General features: G+C 33.3%; 1 protein-coding gene across 1 annotated transcript; it reads right to left on the reverse strand.

Moving 5' to 3' along the window:
- Positions 1 to 1,091: 1,091 nt before the first annotated feature.
- On the reverse strand, positions 1,092 to 3,163 carry LOC113300495 (F-box protein At5g39450-like). The gene is made up of 2 exons (XM_026549695.1): positions 3,118 to 3,163; positions 1,092 to 2,852 (listed from the first exon to the last, which is right to left on the reverse strand). The coding sequence occupies exons 1-2, from the start codon at positions 3,155 to 3,157 to the stop codon at positions 1,114 to 1,116; spliced, it is 1,779 nt and encodes a 592-aa protein (XP_026405480.1). The 5' UTR covers positions 3,158 to 3,163; the 3' UTR covers positions 1,092 to 1,113.
- Between the last annotated feature and the right edge of the window lie 18,124 nt (positions 3,164 to 21,287).

Genomic DNA, 21,287 nt, shown 5'->3' on the forward strand with positions numbered 1-21,287 from the left:
TTTCTGCATTTGTTAATACAGTAGAGTTGTTCTTCTTTTCGTAAATTGTGACCTTGGAACCCTTATTTGCTTTTCTTATCATTAAATCGATCCTGTTTTCCAATAAAAAGAATATTAGTGGTGAAGTAAAGGAAACAGAAATGAAAACAAGCAAAATAAAATACGATAAGTTCGCAGCAACGCGGAAATCAACGAGAGAATTTTCTTGCAAAGAAAGTCTTTTCCTGATAATTTCCAAGAGTTTAATATATTTAAACTAGAATAAATAAGTGGTAGAACTAAAAAAGATCAATAAGTCTAGGTTTACTTCCGTTTTTCACCCAAATTTTCACCGGCAGGCACAATAATGGGCTCACTTCTGCCCTTCCATATCCCAATACAGAGAACGCAGAATTATGTCCATTTCATTCGATTCCCTTTCGGTGAAAATTGAAGTGGAAATCCTTGTGTGTCTAGCACAGCCCAAAAAAGATAAACATCTGCACTGCCTTTTAACTGCTCCATTACAGATTGTGGATAGAACTAAAAAAATAAATAAACATGTACTATCTTCTTCAGGTGGTTTTACGGGTTCTATCAAGCGGAACGCCGTGTATTTAGCAAATCAAAAAGAAGACCCATAATCCAAAAAATCAGTCTAACTCATACTAGAATCAAAAATGATGTGCATTCATCAATATTGAATTAGAAAAACAAAAAATTGCGAAAATGGGTTTGCTTCTAATACAAAAAATGGGATGAAATTGAGTGAAAAATGAGACTCGGGAGGCAGTTATAGTTCTTCCTTTCTTTAAAACTCTCTGAGAGCAAAAGTTAGGAGACCAGGATTCCTGTTGTTTGTCTCGTTATTCTTGTTGAAATGTCAAGGTTACACGATGCACCACGTACTTTGGAGTCTTACTGAGTTCTAACATTTTTGCAAACATGACTTACTGGTAAAGAAGTCTGTATCAACAATAATGTGAACATCGTTATCGCCTAAAGACTATACTTTACATCATTCTCACTAGGATTTTTTTTTTTCATTATCTGACAGTGGAGGAGTAGAATTGGAATATGTAAACCGAGCAATATCTCAAAGAAATAAACCGTTGATGGGGAAATACTAAATATTCAATTATACACACGAGGCGGGTAACATGCTGCTATATAAAGGCAACTAGCAGCTGTAGGGAAGTTGGAGAATCTTGTGAGTGCATTCGAATACCACTGCGTCTGAAATGTGAAGTTCAGTGTAGGAGGTAAAGCAGGAACCCTTTTACCTTTCCTCAAGAGATCTTGCAGGTTGATCCTCTGTAGGGTTAAGACAGCTCTGGTTTCCTTCCAAACAAATGCAAGGAGGCCATTTTGGTTTACAAATAGAGAACCAGGTTTAGATCCAGGATCTTGGAACCTATCACCTTCCGCTAGACCTTCCCCTGCATAAGTATGTATTATGTCCAGAGTAGAAAATTCTCCGTCTGTCTCTAATGGAAATGGATCCGCTGATAGCTCGTTGACCTTCACGGTAAACATTGTCGAACCATTTGGATAATAAGCATACTCGGTACCTTCTAATATTCTGGGTGCAATCAGAAGCTGTTTCCCCTCCGATTCTTCATAAGAAAGCAAAAGAAAGAACAAGGCTTTTCCCTCCACTTCACTAGATCTTCCATGTGGCCAGCCAAAAGTTCCACCCCATAAGCCAGCATACTCTTGACCGGACGTTGGGATCCATGTTGGCAACTTGTAGAGGGCATGTTTTTCGTCATGCATCTTCGGCCATACACTATTAGTAGGTAGCTTCACTGTCGAGGCATGTACACTGAACCCTATCATGTCACCTGACAAAAGAAACTCATGAAGCTCTGATGAATAATGCTTAAGGTCCGAGCTCAATGAACCTTTTTTTGGATTTACAAGTCCACCTGTCGAAATAAACTTCCCAAGTATCGGTTTCAGGCGGTCCTTCAGGTAACCGGCAACACTTCTTCTCTTCGAAACAATTTCATCCCCATAAAAAAATTCACCAGTACTACTTGGGGTTTCAAGCCTCTTTTTTAGTTTGCTTATTGCAACCTCCATAGATATAGTCTGCAAATTCGTGTACCCTCCGCCATGTTGATACTTCTTCAAAAGAAGCAACCGTCGTTCTGACAAAAGCTTGAAGTCTTTCTTAAAGCCATCACCTCCATCACCAAATCGAGGGATCAGTGGACCAGAATCTGAAAGAGGAACCTTTGAACCTACTTGACTCGTTATAAGTTCAAGCAGTTCCTGTCTGTCTTTAAATGCCAAACGGTCAAATGCAATTACAGAACTGTTTGATCCAGCCGCCCTTTGTGAGCTACTAAACCCACCATCATCTGACCTATGATTCCGTCTCATAGACTCCCAATCTGAACGAGGATGACCAAGGCTCTTACTGCGCAATAATTTACACTCGTTATTTTGCATTCTTGGCTCAACCTCTAGTAACAAAACATTGCAACTCCTATCAACAGGTTTAATGGCTCCAGGATAGAGGTATTCACCATCTGTCTCTTGCCCATGAAGGAAAAACGCCAACTCGCCATACATATCACTGATAATCTCAAAAACTGGTGCCCACAAAAGTGATCCATCTTGAAGCCCCAATGGACCAAGCTGTTGTGGCAAAATTCGGCAACCAACAAATGACAAAAACCCTGGCATGACATACACTAAATTGCCAATCTCAGGATTTTGATGAACCCATATTCCAAGTAATGGTTGTACAGTAAACATAAACTTACATAGACATTTATACGACGTAACACCAGTTCTCCATTCAACAACATCTTCTGGTGGATTAGCAATATTAAGGCTTTCACACTGTGATGACCATAGTTTCTCTGAGGATACAAGGAAAGAATTCAAATTTTTGCAACACAAACTGATTGAACAGATATCTCTAGGAGTTAGATAATTAGACATGATTACCAGTACATCTTCCGGTAAATAGAGAAACAAACTTGAACCACACACATCAGACATCGTAAAGATTTTTCACAAACAAAAGTAAATTATACAGAAGTCTGAAAATGAGTTCGTCTCTAACATAAAAATGATATCAAATTGATCGAAAAATGAGACCTGGGAAGCAGGTTAAAACTTGACCTCTTTTATATAAAAAATCATGAAGTAGACCAAGCTCCATAAACCATCACGGCTCTTTCCTTTGTCTTTGCAAAGATGAAAAAACCAATGGGATTTATATATTGTGTGTTTCCTTTATTCCTCTCCTTTATCTTTTCCCTTTATTCCACTAGTTTTCTTTTCTTCAATTTGATGTTCTTTTCTTCCACCGGCCAATATTATTTTCTTCAACATGTACTTTCTTGGTCTTCGGTAGGTAGCTTCTTCTAGGGTGCATCCCAGTAAGGACTTGCCAAGTGCCAACTGATTGTAGAACTTCCCCTAAGCCTAAACTTAAAACATTCCTTACACTCTCCTAAATTTACACTTTCTTCTTTCGTTAGTCGTAAGCCTCTGTAAAACAGTTCCTTTTTACTCTCTTTATACAGAACTCTGGCTTCGCCACTAGCGCCTTCAGGTTGACCTTTGCTCAACGATAATTGATCAGGAAAATGGATTAAAACTGGCTAGTTGTTTTTGCTTAGCCAGTTCTGCTAGATGCATGATGATTAGATTGTGAAAATGTGAAGTGTGAAACAGAAGAAGATTGACAAGAGCTTAATTCCTCGCTTGATCACTACTTGGGACACACCCAAAGGAAATCACAGATGCAAAGAAGCTTCTTTTTAACACTTTTTTTTTAATATCCAAAAGAAAATAAAGAAATTGGATTCTTTTTACTTTATTATTTATCAGAAGATAATGGGTATATTTTGCAACTCAAAATGTGTAAAATGCGGTGTAATCGGTCCAAAGTGTACCCTGTAACCCAAAATCTGCCAGTGACCAACAAAAATATCGCCAAGACCCAAAATTTATTCAGCATCCAAAAAATTTGCTTTTGTGATCCAGAAATTATTCCTGACCCATTTGAGTGATCGCTTATTTGAGATAGCAGATATATAAGGTAGTGATGAAATTTCTTAATCACAAAATTCAGATTAAGACAGTTGCGAAAGGGACCAAAAGTATTTGTTGGAAAAAGAAAAACAATATTGTGAAAATTCTAGTTGGAATTGGATAGTAGACTAGTCTAGGTACTTCATTCTCTTTATTGGTGTTGTGATTCTTGTTTTAATTTACAAGTTGTTCAAACTTACTTCGATAGTTGATTTTCAGATTTCCCCTGATTTCTTATGTACCTGTAGACAATTATAAGAACTGAATGTCATATATCTTTTATTAAGCAATTATAAGACTGATTCCTTATGGGTTAATCTTGGAATTTGCATCTCATTATTCTCTTGCAAAACTAAATTTAAGTATACAATGTCCTATATATTTTATCGATTTTGAAGACGTTTTCAGTTTTCAGCCCAGCTAATATCATGTAAAAAGTAACGAGAATTCTTTATTAGAATCGGAAATTCATTAATCTGAAGAATAATTACCAACAACACACTAAGTAACCATTACTAAGACCCATAATTAACAATTCTCTATTAAAATAGAACCCTGATATTGGGCATATTGAAATCTTACTAGGCATACTGCATAAAGACAAAAAAAGGTTGTGAAATAGCAAAATCAGATTACTCCTTAACCCAAAAAAAATTTAATGGCAAATATGTCCTTTACGTATTAGTGTTAGTAATATTGATTAGTGATTAAATATTTTTTTTAGTGATTAAGATAATTTTCAGAATTATAAAGGTTGTTTAGATGATTTTTTGGATCATGGTTCGGCGAAACAAGTTGAGGTTCGGCTCACATCTATGAGCCGAATCTACCAATTGATGAACGGTTCGGCTCACTGAATCTGTTTACTGCATGCGCCGAACCTATAATTTTCAATTCCAACCCTTTTGCTAGACACTAGTTCGGCTTATATGAAAGTTTCATAGTAAGCCTAACAACATCCTGAATAGCCCAGAAAAAAAATAATTGCTGGTTCGGCTTATATTTCGAAAATCGTATGAGTCGAACATCAATTTGTTATTTGTCGGGTTAAAATATTGTTATTGGTTCGGCACATATTGAGAATATCGTAATAGAAGAACCTCGTAAATGTGCTAGGTCCGGCACATATTATCGAATACGCCGAACCGCTATGCATCTCTATCTGTGACTAGGTTCGGCTTGAAATTTCATGCCGAACTGTTCATATACACTTACAGGAAGCTTTTGTGAAGAACAGTTCGGCTAAAAACGCAACTCAATTTTGAGCCGAACCCAACACTGTAACCGTCATTTAATGGATGAAAAACAGCAAATAGGAGATTGGGTTTGTAAAACTTACTTTCTTATCCTCATTTCCGGAGTTGGAGATGCAGTTGGTTAAATTTCTGGTTCAATTGGTGGTTGATTTTTCAGTTTCTACACCTTCATCTTCAATTGGTTCTTCTTCTTCAATTGATGGATTAGTAAACGATTTGGTTTTCCTAGTCCCTGCTTTTCTTTGTACGAGTCACTATGTGGTTGAGTTTAATCGACGATCAAATTTTTAAGAATCGACAATTAATCACGATGATGAATTTTTTTTTTTTTTGCAGGAGGGAGAAGAGTTCGGCTAGAGGAGGAGGAAGAAGAAGAGATGTTAAGGGAAACTGATTTTGATTTTTTAGAAAACTGATTTTAGATTTTTGTATTAAGGATATATAGGTAATTGAACTACCGATAGGGTACCCTTTATAAGGACACCCAAGATGGGACTATTATTTTGTATGCCTAGAAAGATTTAAGTATGTCCAATATCAAGGTTCTTAAAATAGGTCTATGATTGTTAATGAAGGTCTTAATTTATTAAAGTTTTATTGTATAAAGGGATGGAAATAGACTAGGAGTATGAATGTGCAATTGCCAATTGGCTAGGAGGCCCGATTTCCTTGAGATTTAATGCTGGGCGTCCAAGTGCCAGTTGCACAGTCATGCTCCTCGCCATTTATTTACAAAAAAAAATAAATAAAAAAACCTAATGTGAAAACAATGTTACACTATTTTGTAAATTTTATTTTATTTGTTTCAAAATAATGTACATGTAAAAACAGTCTATTATTTTAAAATGGATGGAATAATAAAAAGGATAATGCTTAATCCAGTCGATCAAATTCAACTTTACAAACAATCAACAATTTCATCCTTCAATTGGTTAATTGCTAAGAAAATTCCCTGCACTGTCCTAAGACCGACTCCAAAGGAGTATTGTTTTGACACTCCCCATGAAGGCGGCCCAATTCTTCTATGAATCTCTTTTTATCATTCCTTACTGTCGTAAAGAATATTGGTAGTTACTATGCAGTTCCTAAGTAAATACTCATTCAGTCTTTCTAAAGAATAGGCTCGTTTGGTTTTCACGAAAATTAATAAATTAATTATTGTAGTTATTTTTTTATGTTTTTTTCTTAATTAGTCCTTTGTTCCATTAGGAAAAAAATGCGAGAGAATTCGTCCCTTTTTGTATTAAGAGAGAAGAAGAGAAAGAGAGATATGATCCCTTCATGGATAGATTAGTGAATTAAGAACATTTGGCTTTCCATTAATGAAAACCTATTTTTTTTAATATATTTTTGAATAAAAAAATCATCCTATTTTTTAAGAAGGGAGGGAGTAAATAAATGGTGACCATTAATTGGTTTTTGAGACTCATGACTCATGTGTTGTGTACCAAGTGATTCATGACAAAAGAGTAAATTCTCTATATAAAAATAGATTTTTTTCGAGCGCTATGGTTAATCGAAGCTTCTGGTGATTCTGGCTCCACCATTCTATATTTTATCCAATAGAATTTCAGGAGAATCTTTGGGGTCCACGGAATATTATTTAGCCAATCAAATTGTTTGAAAATAATTACCTAAAATTACTTAATCTTATTAATCTAGGAAACATAATAAACCAAATATAAACAACTTCAACATTACCAAAACAAAATTAAGAAAAAAACAAAGATTTCATCATGATAAAATTCAATAAAATTAAATATGCAATGTTCATCATGATACTATCGTAAAATTAAATCAATCATAAAAATTAAGAAAAAATACTGTCAAATGTCCAGCGTCCAATTAAACTTCTTATAATAAAAGTCACCTGATTACAACTCCAAACTACCGAAATAAAACTCACCTAATTTCAAATTACAATTTTAAGTCCAAATGATATCAAACTATCGAAATATTGGTCAAATTTAGATCTATTTTTTTTTCTAAAATTGAAATTTAAAAAAAAAAAAAAAAAATCCCTGTGTCTATGGTTGGTTACCGGCTGAGATCCTGTAGACTATATCCTCCATAGAAGAATTAGCTGAGAAAAAATTTAATCATCAATCCTGAGCAAAATTGAAACACAAAATCATGGGAGGAACAAGGGAATAAAAAAAAACGTGATAAGAGCAACAAAATGTTAATGGGAAGAGGAAAACGAAAAACTCAGTTTTTTTCCGACAAATTTCTTTTAATGTTACACATTCCAAAAGAAAAATAAAATCTTTTTTATTCTTAGAATGTAAAAGATGCGCCGGGTTTTTTTTTGTCCCAAATATTTTGTGAGTAATTAGGCTTATGTGAAAATATACTGGATACCCAAAATTTATGTAAATTTTTGAGATATTAATTGATTTTATTTCCAAAAGACGACCTCTTTTTTTGAGAACTTTTAGGGTTGGTCATTCTCTATATAAAACACTCGGGCCAACACCAGATCCCATGTTGTTTTTTAGTTTTCCAGTTGTTTTAGTTCTTCTGATTATTTTGCATTCGCAGCAGTGAGAGCTCATGAGTATTGATGTCGGTCAGTTTCTTAAACTTTGTGGCCATGAAAGGTATACAATCGTTAACCCTGATTTTTGGCATTCTTGTTTTTTTTTTCTTTTTTATGATTTTGTTTTGAAGATATTGATGATACCTCATCGCATTGAAGAGTCGTTTAGAAGATGTTGGTGATACTACCTCACAATGAAAAACTGGAATTTTAGTGTTCTTAACGAGTATATATTCCTGCGTTTTTTTTTATTTGCATATTTTTTGTTGATTGTGTTTTGTAGATGTGGATGATACCTCCTCGCAGTGAAGAGGCGAAGTTAAAGTAAAAAAAATTCAATGCAACCGGGAACCGTGTCTACAGTATAATTAAGGTTTGATATATTTTTTTCCTTCAATGAGTGATTAACTTTCTCAATTTCGGGTTTGAAAATTTTTTTCCTTCACAAACAGGGTTCATAACCTCTCCAGTAAATTTTGCAAAAATGTTTTAAAACTATTTTGTAAATTTTTGATTGCCTATTTGTAGTAAATACATACCTATCTTAGAAATCCACGTAACATATTTGTAGTAAGTACATACCTATTTTAGAAATCCACATAACAAAAATTCCTTAATATGGTATAAATAAATCGTATTTAAGGTAAATGCACGGGTAAACCAAGCAATGCTCTATAAAATAGATCATGAGGGCATCTATTTTATAGAGCATTGCTTAGTTTCAAATGTTTAATAGCTATACTTGCAGTTTTGTGCTACGTTTCCCACACCAATCATGTATTCCTTCTATTGTGAGTAATTTTTTACCTTTTTCATAACAAATATTTTGTTATCTTTTCGAACTTTGACCACAGTACGCAAGAGAGAATTTCTAGGTTTCGAACACAATGTCTGTACATATAACTTTATTGAGAGGTTCACTTTAAGATAACAGCGAGCACAATGTTTACTGCTGCCGTGCTCCGGGAATAGTAACACAGAAGTTAATGCAATGTAACTTTATAGAATATCTTGAGTAGGAAAGGAAAATAAATTAGAATTATTACTATGAATAGCATTATATAGAAAACCAGATCAACTAATGCCTAGGTGGTAAAGTACAAAACAGGAGGCATTGGCAGTCTTTGACAGTATCAAAGACGTGCTGTTATGCAAAGATGAGAATTGAAAGTCTAATTCTTGATGAAAGTAATCTTGATATTTTTGTTTTCTAATGTTACAACTATGTTTAAACATTCCTATTTTACTTTCACTGCTGCAGGTTCATATAGATCTACAGAATCAGAAAATTCTGGCATGGCTTTGGCTTCTTTGGATTTTGATGAATCTGTGATATTAGTTCTCTTGTACGACTTATGACACGGGTAAAATGTTTTGTTAATGCCCTTATACTCTGAAACTTTTTTGTACTTTATGTTGTGTTATGTTTTTGTGATTTTTCCTCCGGGTTGTAGGTCAAGTACCAGAAGAAAGGTATGTTGATCCACCACTGACGTCTACTTTACTTTTGAATGTTTGATTAGTCTACCTTCTTACCAGAACAAGTGTGGTTGAGGTGCTGCTGTTGATCTTAATTGTTGGAGGACACACTATCTCTTGGCGCATGCTTTGCTTTCATGGAGTTGCATGGAGTTGCAAACATGTAATAACAAATGAGTTAGGGAGACTATGCTGGCTTTCGATCTCATAAACAAGTAAGTAAGCATGTAATGTCTTTTTGATTTTTGAGCAAAAATTTGGATATCAAGAAATCGGATCTCATATTTATTAAACCAGAAATGATGTATATATTCTAGCTGGGAACTGGGAACAAGAAGTAGGCTAGCGAGGCAGAGAAAACGACTATTTTAGGCTGAAACAGCACAATGATTCCTCTTCCACAGTTCAACTCAGGATTTGGTCAGCTCAAAGGAGAGCTTAGTGGAGTTGTAACAAGCCACATCTACTACCGGACAGATAGGACTACATACTAATTAACTAGCAGTATGCATCCTTTTATTTAAGTGATTCTATTTAGATTTTGATCCATTTGGACAATATTTAATGGAGATCATTAGTGACACTAGAGCATGGTAGTAACTAGCCACAAGGTTGTAGCAAGGTGAACCTAAAGATGGAGCAGACACCCTTTTCTTTGTTTCAAGAGATGCAAGTGTCCAAATCCAAATCCAAAGCCTTTTCCAGTAACAAATACCGGGTCGACTAGGTGTTACGACGTCCAAAGTCAAGAAACGCAAGTGTACCAGTGGAAAAATTTCCGCTCAAGCCCAACCATCGGAAATGGTTACTATAAATGAACCATTTCAATTTTAGATTTAGAAATGGTCAGTAGTTTTTCTTACTCAAAAGCCATGTCTAACCAATAACAGATAGGTGTATAAATGTATATATGAAACATTTTCGATCTGTGAGTGCCGATTCTAATTTACTTTATGAATGTTCAGCCTCTTAACCATTTACAAAAATGACAAGCTTACACTCATGTTGGCGACGTCATGCAGTCATCTCACTTTTATCAAAAACTCTTGGCGTATTGCCGCCATGGACAATACTAAAACAACTGCTCACATTTTCTCACATGTCGGGTTCAAAAATGGCCCCCTGCAAATCCCCAAAGGATGTGACGGAGGTTGTTTTAAAAAAAATTAGATGTATGCGTAGAATTATTCCACTTCTATAGCCCAATTATTTTACAACAGTGTTTCACTAGGAGCTTGGGATTGTTTCTTTTTATTAAAAAAAATAAATAACAAGAGGACATTAAGGATGAAAGTCAATTGCTTTGCAGACGTGACAAGTCAACGAACAAATTTTTTGCAGCATCATTTATGGACATTATACACTATGTAACAAAATCTATCTGTCTCCTGTTTTACATTGTTTAGTTTGTTATCCCTGCATTTTAGGCAGTCAAGGACTCAAGGGGAAGTTCAAAGATCTCTTAACGACTAACTGTGGATTAATTTGGACGATATAATCTCCGTGAAAGATGCCCCTCGAGAGACCCGGATGTTTGTTCTCAAACCCTTAACTAATACTACTCTGAGAACCGAGAAACGAAACTCATTTTCCAGTAGCAAGCACCGGATTTGGATATGAGACAATGTTAGCTCCCAAATATAGGACATAGCTTTTACGCCGGTCTGATCAAGCCTTGCACAACCCGTAGGCAAAATATCAACAGTTCTAATTGATTTTACGCGGGCCTAATTAATTTTTACTAACACTACTCCCTCCATCCTAAATTAACAGTCCTAATTGATTTTGTCAAAATAAGCAAATCGTATAAAATGTCATGACTAACCGTTGACTAGCCATATTTAATGTTATTTTATTACCAAAACTAAAATTAATACAAAGATATTAAATAGATGTTTTTATTTAAAAATCAATGATGATTAATACAAAGATATTGAATGGATTTTTTACTTATATATATTGATAATATTTAAGATTTTGAATTAAGTTATAGTGAATACTCCCTCTGTTTCAGAAAGACCGTCCTCTATTCCATTTTGGTTTGTCTCAAAATCCAGCTTCTGTTTATAGTCATATTTTTCAAATGAACTCTTTAACATACCCTTGAGTTTATTATATTCATAATTTTTTTCAATGGGACCCAATCTAAAATATTACTGAAATCTGTATAATATTAAATTAAATCTGTATAACTAAGGAAAGAAATATATATCCTTCATTCATTTTTGAAGACAATATACATTTCCTATTTACAATCCCATAATAACTTTTTAGTAGTTTTTATTTATAACATTTTTATTGAAATAAATTAGGCAAGTAATTAAGAGTAGGAATGTGAACTACTATGGTCTCCTTAATATCCTGACAAAGTCAAAACGAACTGTCTTTTTGAAACGGAGGGAGTAGATGTTTTTATTTAAAAAATGAATGATGATTAATACAAAGATATTGAATGGATTTTTTACTTATATATGATGATAATATTTAAGATTTCGAATTAAGTTTATATTAGAAATGAGTTTATGATTATAAAAAAATAAAGGGTATATTTGATAGTTTAAGGAAAATTATTTACGTATTTTCTCTCTCCATGATTTCTTTTTGTATTCTTTGGTTTGTTTTTGACTACTTAAAATTATGTACCCAAACTAACTTCTGATTTTTATCCATCCATAAACCAAAAAGCATATAACCTGCAAATATTACAGACTTTAAAAATGATAGGCTGCAAGTTCTAATTATTTTCCAACCGCACATTTCTTTATTAATTTATTCAACGTTTATCAGATTTACGAATTTTTGGGTCCATGAATTTATACGATCGTTTTCAGTTTTTTATAAGAAAAATTATAATAGAGTTAGTTTTAAAATATGATTCTAATATTCCATCAGCAAAAAATAGACCCGTGCGTAGCACGGGTGACAAACTAGTACTAAATAACAACGGACCATGGATTTCAAGTGAATGTTGTACTATGTCCCAAGTAGTGAATATAAAAGGCAGTGATGAAACTTCCTTAATTAAACAGTATAGATTAAGCCGAAACAAAATAAAGCCCAGTCCTGCAGTGATTTTCAGATGTCCAAGGAAACTGGAAAGGGAAGATATTCAACCCAAGATACAAATAACTATAAAAGTTGATGGTAATTGGTGATCTAATATCAGCGAGTATTGTGCAAATAAAATGCCATCATTTGCTTATTGTAAAGAAAATCGACATTATCTAACTTCCCTATAAAGTGGTCTTTTTTGAAACATATATGTTGGATCACTTCTTGACGTTATAATCATATACTTGGACCTATTCTTTATATAAAAACAGAATTTTTTTTCGAGCGACGTGGTTAATTGAAGTTCCGGTCGATTCTGGTCCCACCATTATTTATTTTTTCTGTAATATTTTTAGATTTTGGAAAGGAAAATATTTTTCAGATTTTTTGAATTAATTAATAGATTAATGTTACCAAAAAAAAATATAAAAATCGGATAGAAACATATTTATTTCTATTATTAAAATATACAAATAAATTAAAATAGAATTGCATCAAAATATGTACTTTTCATCAAGATTAGATCACAAAATTAAATCGATCATAAAATAACGATAATAATAATAAGTTACCAAGTGTCCATTCTCCAGTTATAAAAACAGAATTTTTTCGAGCGACGTGGTTAATCAGAGCTTCTGGTTGATTCTGGTCCCACCATTATTTATTTTTTCTGTAATATTTTTTGATTTTGGAAAGGAAAATATTTTTCATATTTTTTGAATTAATTAATAGATTGATGTTACCAAAAAACAACATAAAAATCGGATAGAAAAATATTTATTTCTATTATTAAAATATACAAATAAATTAAAATAAAATTGCATCAAAATATGTACTTTTCATCAAGATTAGATCACAGAATTAAATTGATCATAAAATAACGATAATAATAATAAGTTAATAAGTGTCCATTGTCCAGTTATAAATTTTATAGTTGCAAGAAACTGATAATAATACTAGCACTAGCTGCAATATATATTTACAATTTCAATGAAATTTAAAGAGAACGATCAAATTTAGGTCAATGATTAAAATTTAAAACAAAATTGGGTAGAGTTACGAATACTTACATGTAGATTAAAAATTGCTTTCTCTCCAGCAAAAAAAAATGATCAATAATCCTGTAGAATTGTCAAAAACAGACCATCGTTAATAAAAAATTATGATAACAATACATAACATTAAACAAAATTGTAAGAACAAGATAGAGATCGCAAGAGACAACAATGAAAGAATTTCAAAATTAGTTTTCCCAATATTATTTTTCCATAAAATGAAAAACAAAACAAAACAAAAATAAAAATTATATTTTTGGACGTGTAGTTAAGATTATAGTATTTTTGGACAAATTATTGCATCAAATAATTTATCCAAAAATATAAATATAAGAATAAATAAAGAATGATATTATTTTCAATACAAAATAATACAAAATTAAATACAGAATAGTATAAACTTTAATACTGCTAATCTAGAAGTTAAAGTAAAATTCTGGATATTTTTCTAAAAATATGCCAATAAGACAAAGATAAAATAATATTTTTAGGTTTTTATTGGTAAATATAACGTTCATTCCAAAAATTGCTTTTCATCTCCCTATATATAAAAGCTCATTCCAAGCCTAGTTAGCAATTCGGGATTCGGCAAACGTACGGAACGACAAACGTACGAGTATTATACGGTTTTGTAAAATCCAGATTCGGTCCAAAATTCGGTCAACGGGACGTGATTCGTCAGTAATTCGGAACGGCATACGTACGTGTATAATTCGATTTATAAATGTGAGTTCGGCTCTGAAAATTCGGTATCTATATATAACAAATAATTTGTATTTATAAGGTCATAGACCAATTTTTATGCATATGTGTGAGTTATTTAAAGAAAAAATAAACTTAATATGATGATATTAATAATATATACAACATTAGTTATCCAAGAGGACGTCGTATGGTGGTTTAGATGCTTGGTCAGTGAGTTTGAGATCTCTCTCACCTTCACCTTCAAATCTCTTCAGTCGTTTTTGTTTCATAAAAATTTCAACACTTTTAATATTCGGTCGTGTATGCTCGGGAGGCAGTAAAGCTCAAAAAGTGGAGTCTTTAAAAAGTAAAAGCTAAAGAATTTATGGCGAATTAAGCGGACGTATCATTCGGGATACGTAAAATTCGTGAACGGTTCGCGAATAATCCGGAAATGCCACATAATACGCGACTTGGGTTCGGAGTTGCAAACGTACGCGAATAAGACGGTAAAATTCGTGATACGGAAAAATTCGCGAATGATTCGCGAATCATTCGCGAACTTACTAACTAGGATTCCAAGACTCACTCATTCGATGCCGCTTTGCATTTGTTTTATTTTTTAGGGTTTCAGTTTTTATAATTATGCGGTTGTCTTTTCCGCTAGTTTGCTTTGCATGTGATTTATTTTTTAGGGTTCCAGTATTTATGATTCTTCGTCTGATAAGCTGGTTGTCTTTGGTTTTGCAGATATAGTGAAAAGTTTGTTTGGTTGGTGTTACTTTTCTACCATGAATACAACAGCTCGGATAAAATTTCACTCGCTTTACATTCTTTATCTTAGCCGTAAACATGTTTACAGGATTCTTGATTTATTTGGAGCTGATCCCAAAATAAGGAAAACTCAAAATCGGGTTACTCAATTGGAGTTGATCCCAGAGGCGTAAAAAATGATGGTGTACTCTCTTAGCTGTTTTTTTTTTGTTGCTACTTTCGGTTTTGGTTACTTCTTAAAATCCATGAAATAAAAAAGAACGGCTAAAGAATAATTTTAGGAAACATGTTCTTCGGTCTAAACCTTTAAGTCCTATTTCATATACTTGCAGTTGTCATCTTTATTCTGAGAAAAAAAAGGCAATTATCTTATTTTGGACGGTACACAAGATGAGGTTGACAATCTCCCATGCTACTACCTTTGATGCTTTTTGATCATTAAATTTATAATGTAGGATTTGTGTTCAATGAGAGGTTTTCTTGCCAGAGAAAGAATCCGAGCATTAAAATGTTTACTTTGTCCCTATACTCAAGGTAAATCAGTTTGTATTCCCTTGGAGATCCTACTCCAACCTAAGGCCTGTAGTGATTGCTCATTTTCCACCTTTTTGAAGAATTATCAAAGTTCCCTATTCAATATATTTGTTAATCCTTCCAAGTATTTTTATGAAATACTTTATACGTTTCTTTCTCCAACTGTGTTTTGTTTTGATCATTCCTTGTATTCATTATCTTTGGATTTACATTCCCGATTTTGTAATCATCTCAAATCTTCTGTGTATGTTGCATGTACGTGACTCCAACAAGATTAAGTAATATCTATAAAAATCTATATGGTGTAGTTCCTGCTTCTGGCCACACTCTTAATTTCATATTAGTCGTTATTATGGTGTAGGGGGCATCACGCGATTGTTTTCTTGATTCTTTCTAATGTGTATGTCAATTCTTTTATAAAGGCTCTGCCAGTGATTCGATACAGGTTGGTCCAACGGTAATTACAAAGATTTGTACATTTGGTACATAAACTTCGATCTATCGGCAATATCAATATTAGAGGTGGCAAACTAATCTTGTTTTTTTTTTTCTATGGTTATTTGATTTTAACCTTCAATTTTACTTGTTGTAGTAGCCTGGTGTAGATGTGTAGATCATCAAAATCAGAAAACTGAAGCATGGCTTTGATGAATCCGTGTTATTTGTTCGAGGGTTCGAGTGATGACCTGGGTAAATACTAACAATTTTTTTTGTGTTAACGCTCTTACACTCTCTTTTCTTTTTTCAAGTTGTATTATCTATTCCTTTTCATTTCCCTTTAGCAATTTGCAAATTTAAATGTGGTTGCATTAAAAATGCTCGGTAGCGGCACCATGATAATGCTGCTTAGGAACTTGGATATTAGTTGAGGCCTATTTAAGAATGCAACTTTTTGATGCAACAGCATTAGGTGATTATTTGATCCAAGCTGTAATACAAGAAGAGAGGAATTTTTGTGATATTGTATGCATACCAAAGACTAAAGCAAAAAATATCAATGCAATAATTGGGTTTCTGTTTTCTTTTTTGCTGGAGAACTAGGGTTCGATTTATTTATTTTTCCTGTTTTAGAGAGTGATTAAAAGATCGCAAATATAGACAAAAATCCGGGTTCATAAATTTTCTAGAACACGTTTAGGTATCTTGAATATTCTATGTTGAGATTATTTTTTTTGCTTTTGCTAACTCTGTTATCTTTGTTCTTTGTAATTGGATCTGTGATTAAAATAAGATGGCATAAATTGTTTTTTAATGCTGACATTATGTCTAACTCCTATTTGCTTCAAAATAAAAAAAGAAAAAAAAAGAACTCTTATCAGTGATTTTCTTATTCTCATGGATACTATATCTTCATGGAAACCAAGTTACTGAAAGATTTAAACAGTGTGGTAACATCTTGTGGCGACAAGGAAAGAAATACACATGTGTTCGAAAAATAGCTAGCACTGCAAAGTTAGGTGGCTTGGTTGTAGGAAATCCATGGGATTATATAACATGTAATGTATGTGTTTACAAGATTATTCGTGGGAGCACTTACTACTCATTGTGTGGCATCACAAAAACCACAGTGCATATGAGAGGTTCTAAAGAGGTTGAACATAATGTTAATATATTTAACCTTATTGGTACATGTAGGTACGAGGTTCACTTGAAGGTAAAAGATAAGCATTCCTGCACAATTTTACTGTTGTAAGAACAACTACAAAATTTGTTGTAATGTAACTTTCTAGAACATCGAGAAGGTACGGAAAATTAATTGTGATTATTACTATGTAAATAGCATCGTATAGAAAACCAGACAAACGTATAGAAAACCAGACAAACTAATGCCAAAGTGGTAATGTTTTTCTTTACAGGAACCATAAGAGGCGTTGACGGCGCATTAGAATATTTATTTCATTTTAGTTCTTATGGTTTTGGACTTCCAACTTATATTCAGTTCTTATTTAATACTTATTTCCAGTACAATAGAATATTTAACCATTGGTTTTGGACTTCCACGTGGTTATTTTACTTAACCATTGATGGCGACTATAATCTGAAGCAGATTCTCAAAAATAATTGAATTAACAAACTATTGTGGTCATATTAAAGAGTATATAATATAATGCTCAGGAAAAAGAAAAAGAAAAAAAAAACAAATTATGGCCATATTATCAGCTAGCTACACCCCCTATTCTAATTCAAAAAACTGATCCCGAGTTTTCTTCAAAAAAACAAATTATGGCCATATTTTTATTTTTTTAATGAATTTAAACAGACCCGTGCGTCGCACGGGTGACAAACTAGTCTTCCTAATTTTAGAGTCAAAAGATTCTTAAAGCACAGTTACTTGTAACAGTTGGGCTTAAACTGAGATTATAGTCAATATTCAAATTTCTTGTTAGTATTTGTAACATTCCGAAGATTAATACTATTTTCTAAAGTTATTTTTTTACATTTGTTGGGATCTGCTTGAATTGTTTGGTATCGGTATTATGTGAGATGGTTGGACCAGCTAAAATAATTTAGTAGCAGAACTCCATTATATAAGGTATTTAGTATGCCCGAAGGGATGAATATGGCGTACTGCAAAACCAATCCTGATGGGTTTATTAAAAAATGTCATATTTGATGCAATTAAATACGGGGAGGAGATAGTAACATGGTTAGAATGATAATATTTTCACGCCCTATTCTTTTCAATAGAATCCAAATGCTTATAAATTAGAAACTATTTTTTTTTGGTGACACGTTACTTTTATAAATTTTTGCATTCCACCGCAATATGAGATATGATATCTCATCATCCATAAATTTTAATTTTTTAACAGATTATTTTTTAAAGCGATAGATAGATGGTGATCTTACACTTCTTGGAATATGCTCATTTTCGCTAGAAATATAGAGTTTTATAAGGATATGTCACCAAAAAATTAGCATCGTTTGAGTTTTACAAAATAAAAATGGTGCCGAATGTCTAGATAACGTCATTTTAACCATGTCAATGATGCTTTCCCACTGAATACAAGCTTCACTGCTGAAATTTATGCATTCAATGAGACAAAAATTTTAAGCTGGCACCTTGGTCTTTCTAGATTGTTGGTCTATCTTAAACTGGTTTCAACTGAAAATAATATTTCAATGAAAAAAGCATTACAAAGCATAAAATTAAACAATTAGAAGGAACATAATATTCAACTGAATTCTTTGGATAACACAGCTGAGCTAAAAACTACTACAACCAACAAAGCGATAAGTTTTCTCCCTTTTCTTGTGTAGGTGGTTTACATTGGAATCATGTAGGATGAATCAAAACTACGACATCTATTTTCATATCATATACAGAGATAATGTGGATAATTAATGAATGAATACTCTATGTAAATAAATAATGTCCTCTGATTGGTAACCGAAACTCAGGTGCACTTCCGCTTCCGGTGGTAAAAAATAAACATAGATTGTTACTGAGCGCTGCCTAAGTAAATTAGTGGCCTTTAATAATGGTTAGTGAGACTCATGTGTAGTGTATATAATTCATGTTAAAAAGAATACCACAAATAGACAATGAAAATCAAGTGAGCGTCGTCTCACATAGCAAATATAAAATGTAGTGATGGAACTTTTTAATCACATAATTCAGCGTAAGACAGTTCAAGCCGGAAAGGAATGAAACCCATATTATTGCAGTCTTTCTTGAAAGACTCTCTTTAGAACACTTGAAGATGTTGGAGTAAACTAGAAACTAAGAGATAATAACTACTCGTGAAAGCAAGAAACGATCCTTTATGTTTCACTCATGTCATCAGATCTTGATTAAGTAGTTAGGCTAGTTAGTTCATAATTAGCTTTTAAACATTGTGAACGTATATTTTTTTTTTTCTTTTGATGGAAGCATATCAGTGCTGATAGGTTGATAGTATCGGTATATTCTTCTTAAACTATATATTGACAGAGATATTTGCTTCAAAACACAGAGCGACACAATTTAGTATTCAGGCACTTAGAAAGGGAGTGTACCTGGAAACTAATGATAAAAGAAATTGGATGTGCGGATAGTAAAATGATGTAACTGCTGAAATTTCAGTAATTTAGGATGACAATTTTTTTCAGCAGCCACCTTGATCTTCCTCACTGTGGGGTCTTAAACTGGTTTTAGATAGGATTTAAACGAAAAATTAATTAAAAAGCATTACAAAGCGGAAGAAATTAAACAATTAGAAGGAACATAATATTCAACTGAATGCTTTGGATTACACAGCTGAACTAAAAATTACCGAAGCCAATAAAACGACAAGCTTACTCCCTTTTCCTATGTAGGTTTTAGGTTTACATAGGAATCATGTGGGTTCCTAAACTATGACATTTATTTTCATATTATATATACTCGGGTTTTGTCGGCAATAAGAAAACAACAACAACTATTATTTTTCATATTATATACTCGAATACTAGGCATTTTGTTGAATGATCGTAGCATAGCATAATTATCTTAAGAAGTCAAGTGAAGCTGGATATATTGGAAATCTTCAATAGCTTAAAGGGAAAATTGGGAAAATGTCCTAATAGGGATGCAATGTTGGAAATCTACTCCAACATTTAAAAGTTTGGAAAAATGTTAAATTCCGTTAAAAATCCAGTTAAATAACATGTGTTAGCCCACCCCGCACACGCGAAGAAAAAAAAGACAAAAAAATACTTCAGAATTCAGGGTTTAAAATTCAAGATACGGGGTTTAGGGTTCAGGGTTTAAAATTCAGATGGTCCCGGCGGAGGTCTTGGTGGTGATGGTGCCTTATACATGTGACTTAACTGGATAACAATGTTAACGGAATGTGGCATTATCCCAACTATTTTTAACGTTGGGACACACCTCCAATATAGCACCCCGTATTGGGGGATATTCCTAATTTTCCCCTAGCTTAAATACCCATATAAACGAACTGTGTTACCTTGATGAGCTGAAGCAACTTGTGGGGTTGGAGAAGCTTTTAAATACATTAGAGCATGATTTCGTCAGATATGTGAAGTTCACAGGTAAAGCAGGAACCCTTTCGCCTTTCGTCAAGAGCTTTTGCAGGTTGATCCTCTGTAGAGTTAAGACAGCTCTAGATTCCTTCCAAACAAACGCAAGGAGACCATCTTGGATTAAAAATAGGGAACCAAGCTTAGATCCGGCATACCGGAAACCATAACCATTTGCAATATCCTTCCCATGTATAAGCATATTTTATGTCTAAAGCAGGCCAGCTAAATCACGCCAATTTTTATTGATCTGAAGAAAATAACTATAAAAAGAATATAAGAGAAAGAATGGCCAGCTACATATAGGGGTGAGCATGGGCTGGTATGGACCGGTTTTTACCTCATCCGCATCCAATCCAATTATTTACGGATTTCAAATTTGGCAGTCTCATCCAATGGATACACGGATGAGAGGATCGAGTACGGATAATCCAATACATTTGTTTTAATTAAAATTAATAATGCAAAAATAAAATCAACATAAGCGATTTTTTATAGAACCTACACATTCTAATTTCTATATATGTATATAAATATAAAAGTTCCATGAACAACATTCCAAGCAAACACTTTTAAGGTTGCATCCACACCCAATCCTTAACCTAACGGCTATGGATGTCCAACGGATTTTCAAGGTTGCATCCACACCCAATCTGTTATCCATTGGATTCCAAAAATCACATCCTCATCCAACTCACTAGGGAACGGTTTGGACATCCATCCGCAAAACTACGATTGGTCCCGGTTAAATCCGCGGATTACGGACCAATTGCTCACCTCTAGCTAGATATGTCCAAATACAAAAGACTTCATATAATTCAAGCACCTAACATACAGGCCCAGCTAGCCAAACATGTAATACTCAACATCAGACAT

The sequence above is a fragment of the Papaver somniferum genome, chromosome 7 (genome assembly GCF_003573695.1).
Source record: "Papaver somniferum cultivar HN1 chromosome 7, ASM357369v1, whole genome shotgun sequence".
Classification (NCBI taxonomy): Eukaryota; Viridiplantae; Streptophyta; class Magnoliopsida; order Ranunculales; family Papaveraceae; genus Papaver; species Papaver somniferum.

What these genes read in the sequence shown, in the direction of transcription:
- LOC113300495 (XM_026549695.1), bottom strand. Translation starts at nt 3,157, where the DNA reads ATGGAGCTTGGTCTACTTCATGATTTTTTATATAAAAGAG. An exon ending in TGATTTTTTATATAAAAGAG is followed by an intron (nt 2,853 to 3,117) that starts GTCAAGTTTTAA and finishes TTGTATCCTCAG; the next exon opens with AGAAACTATGGTCATCACAG.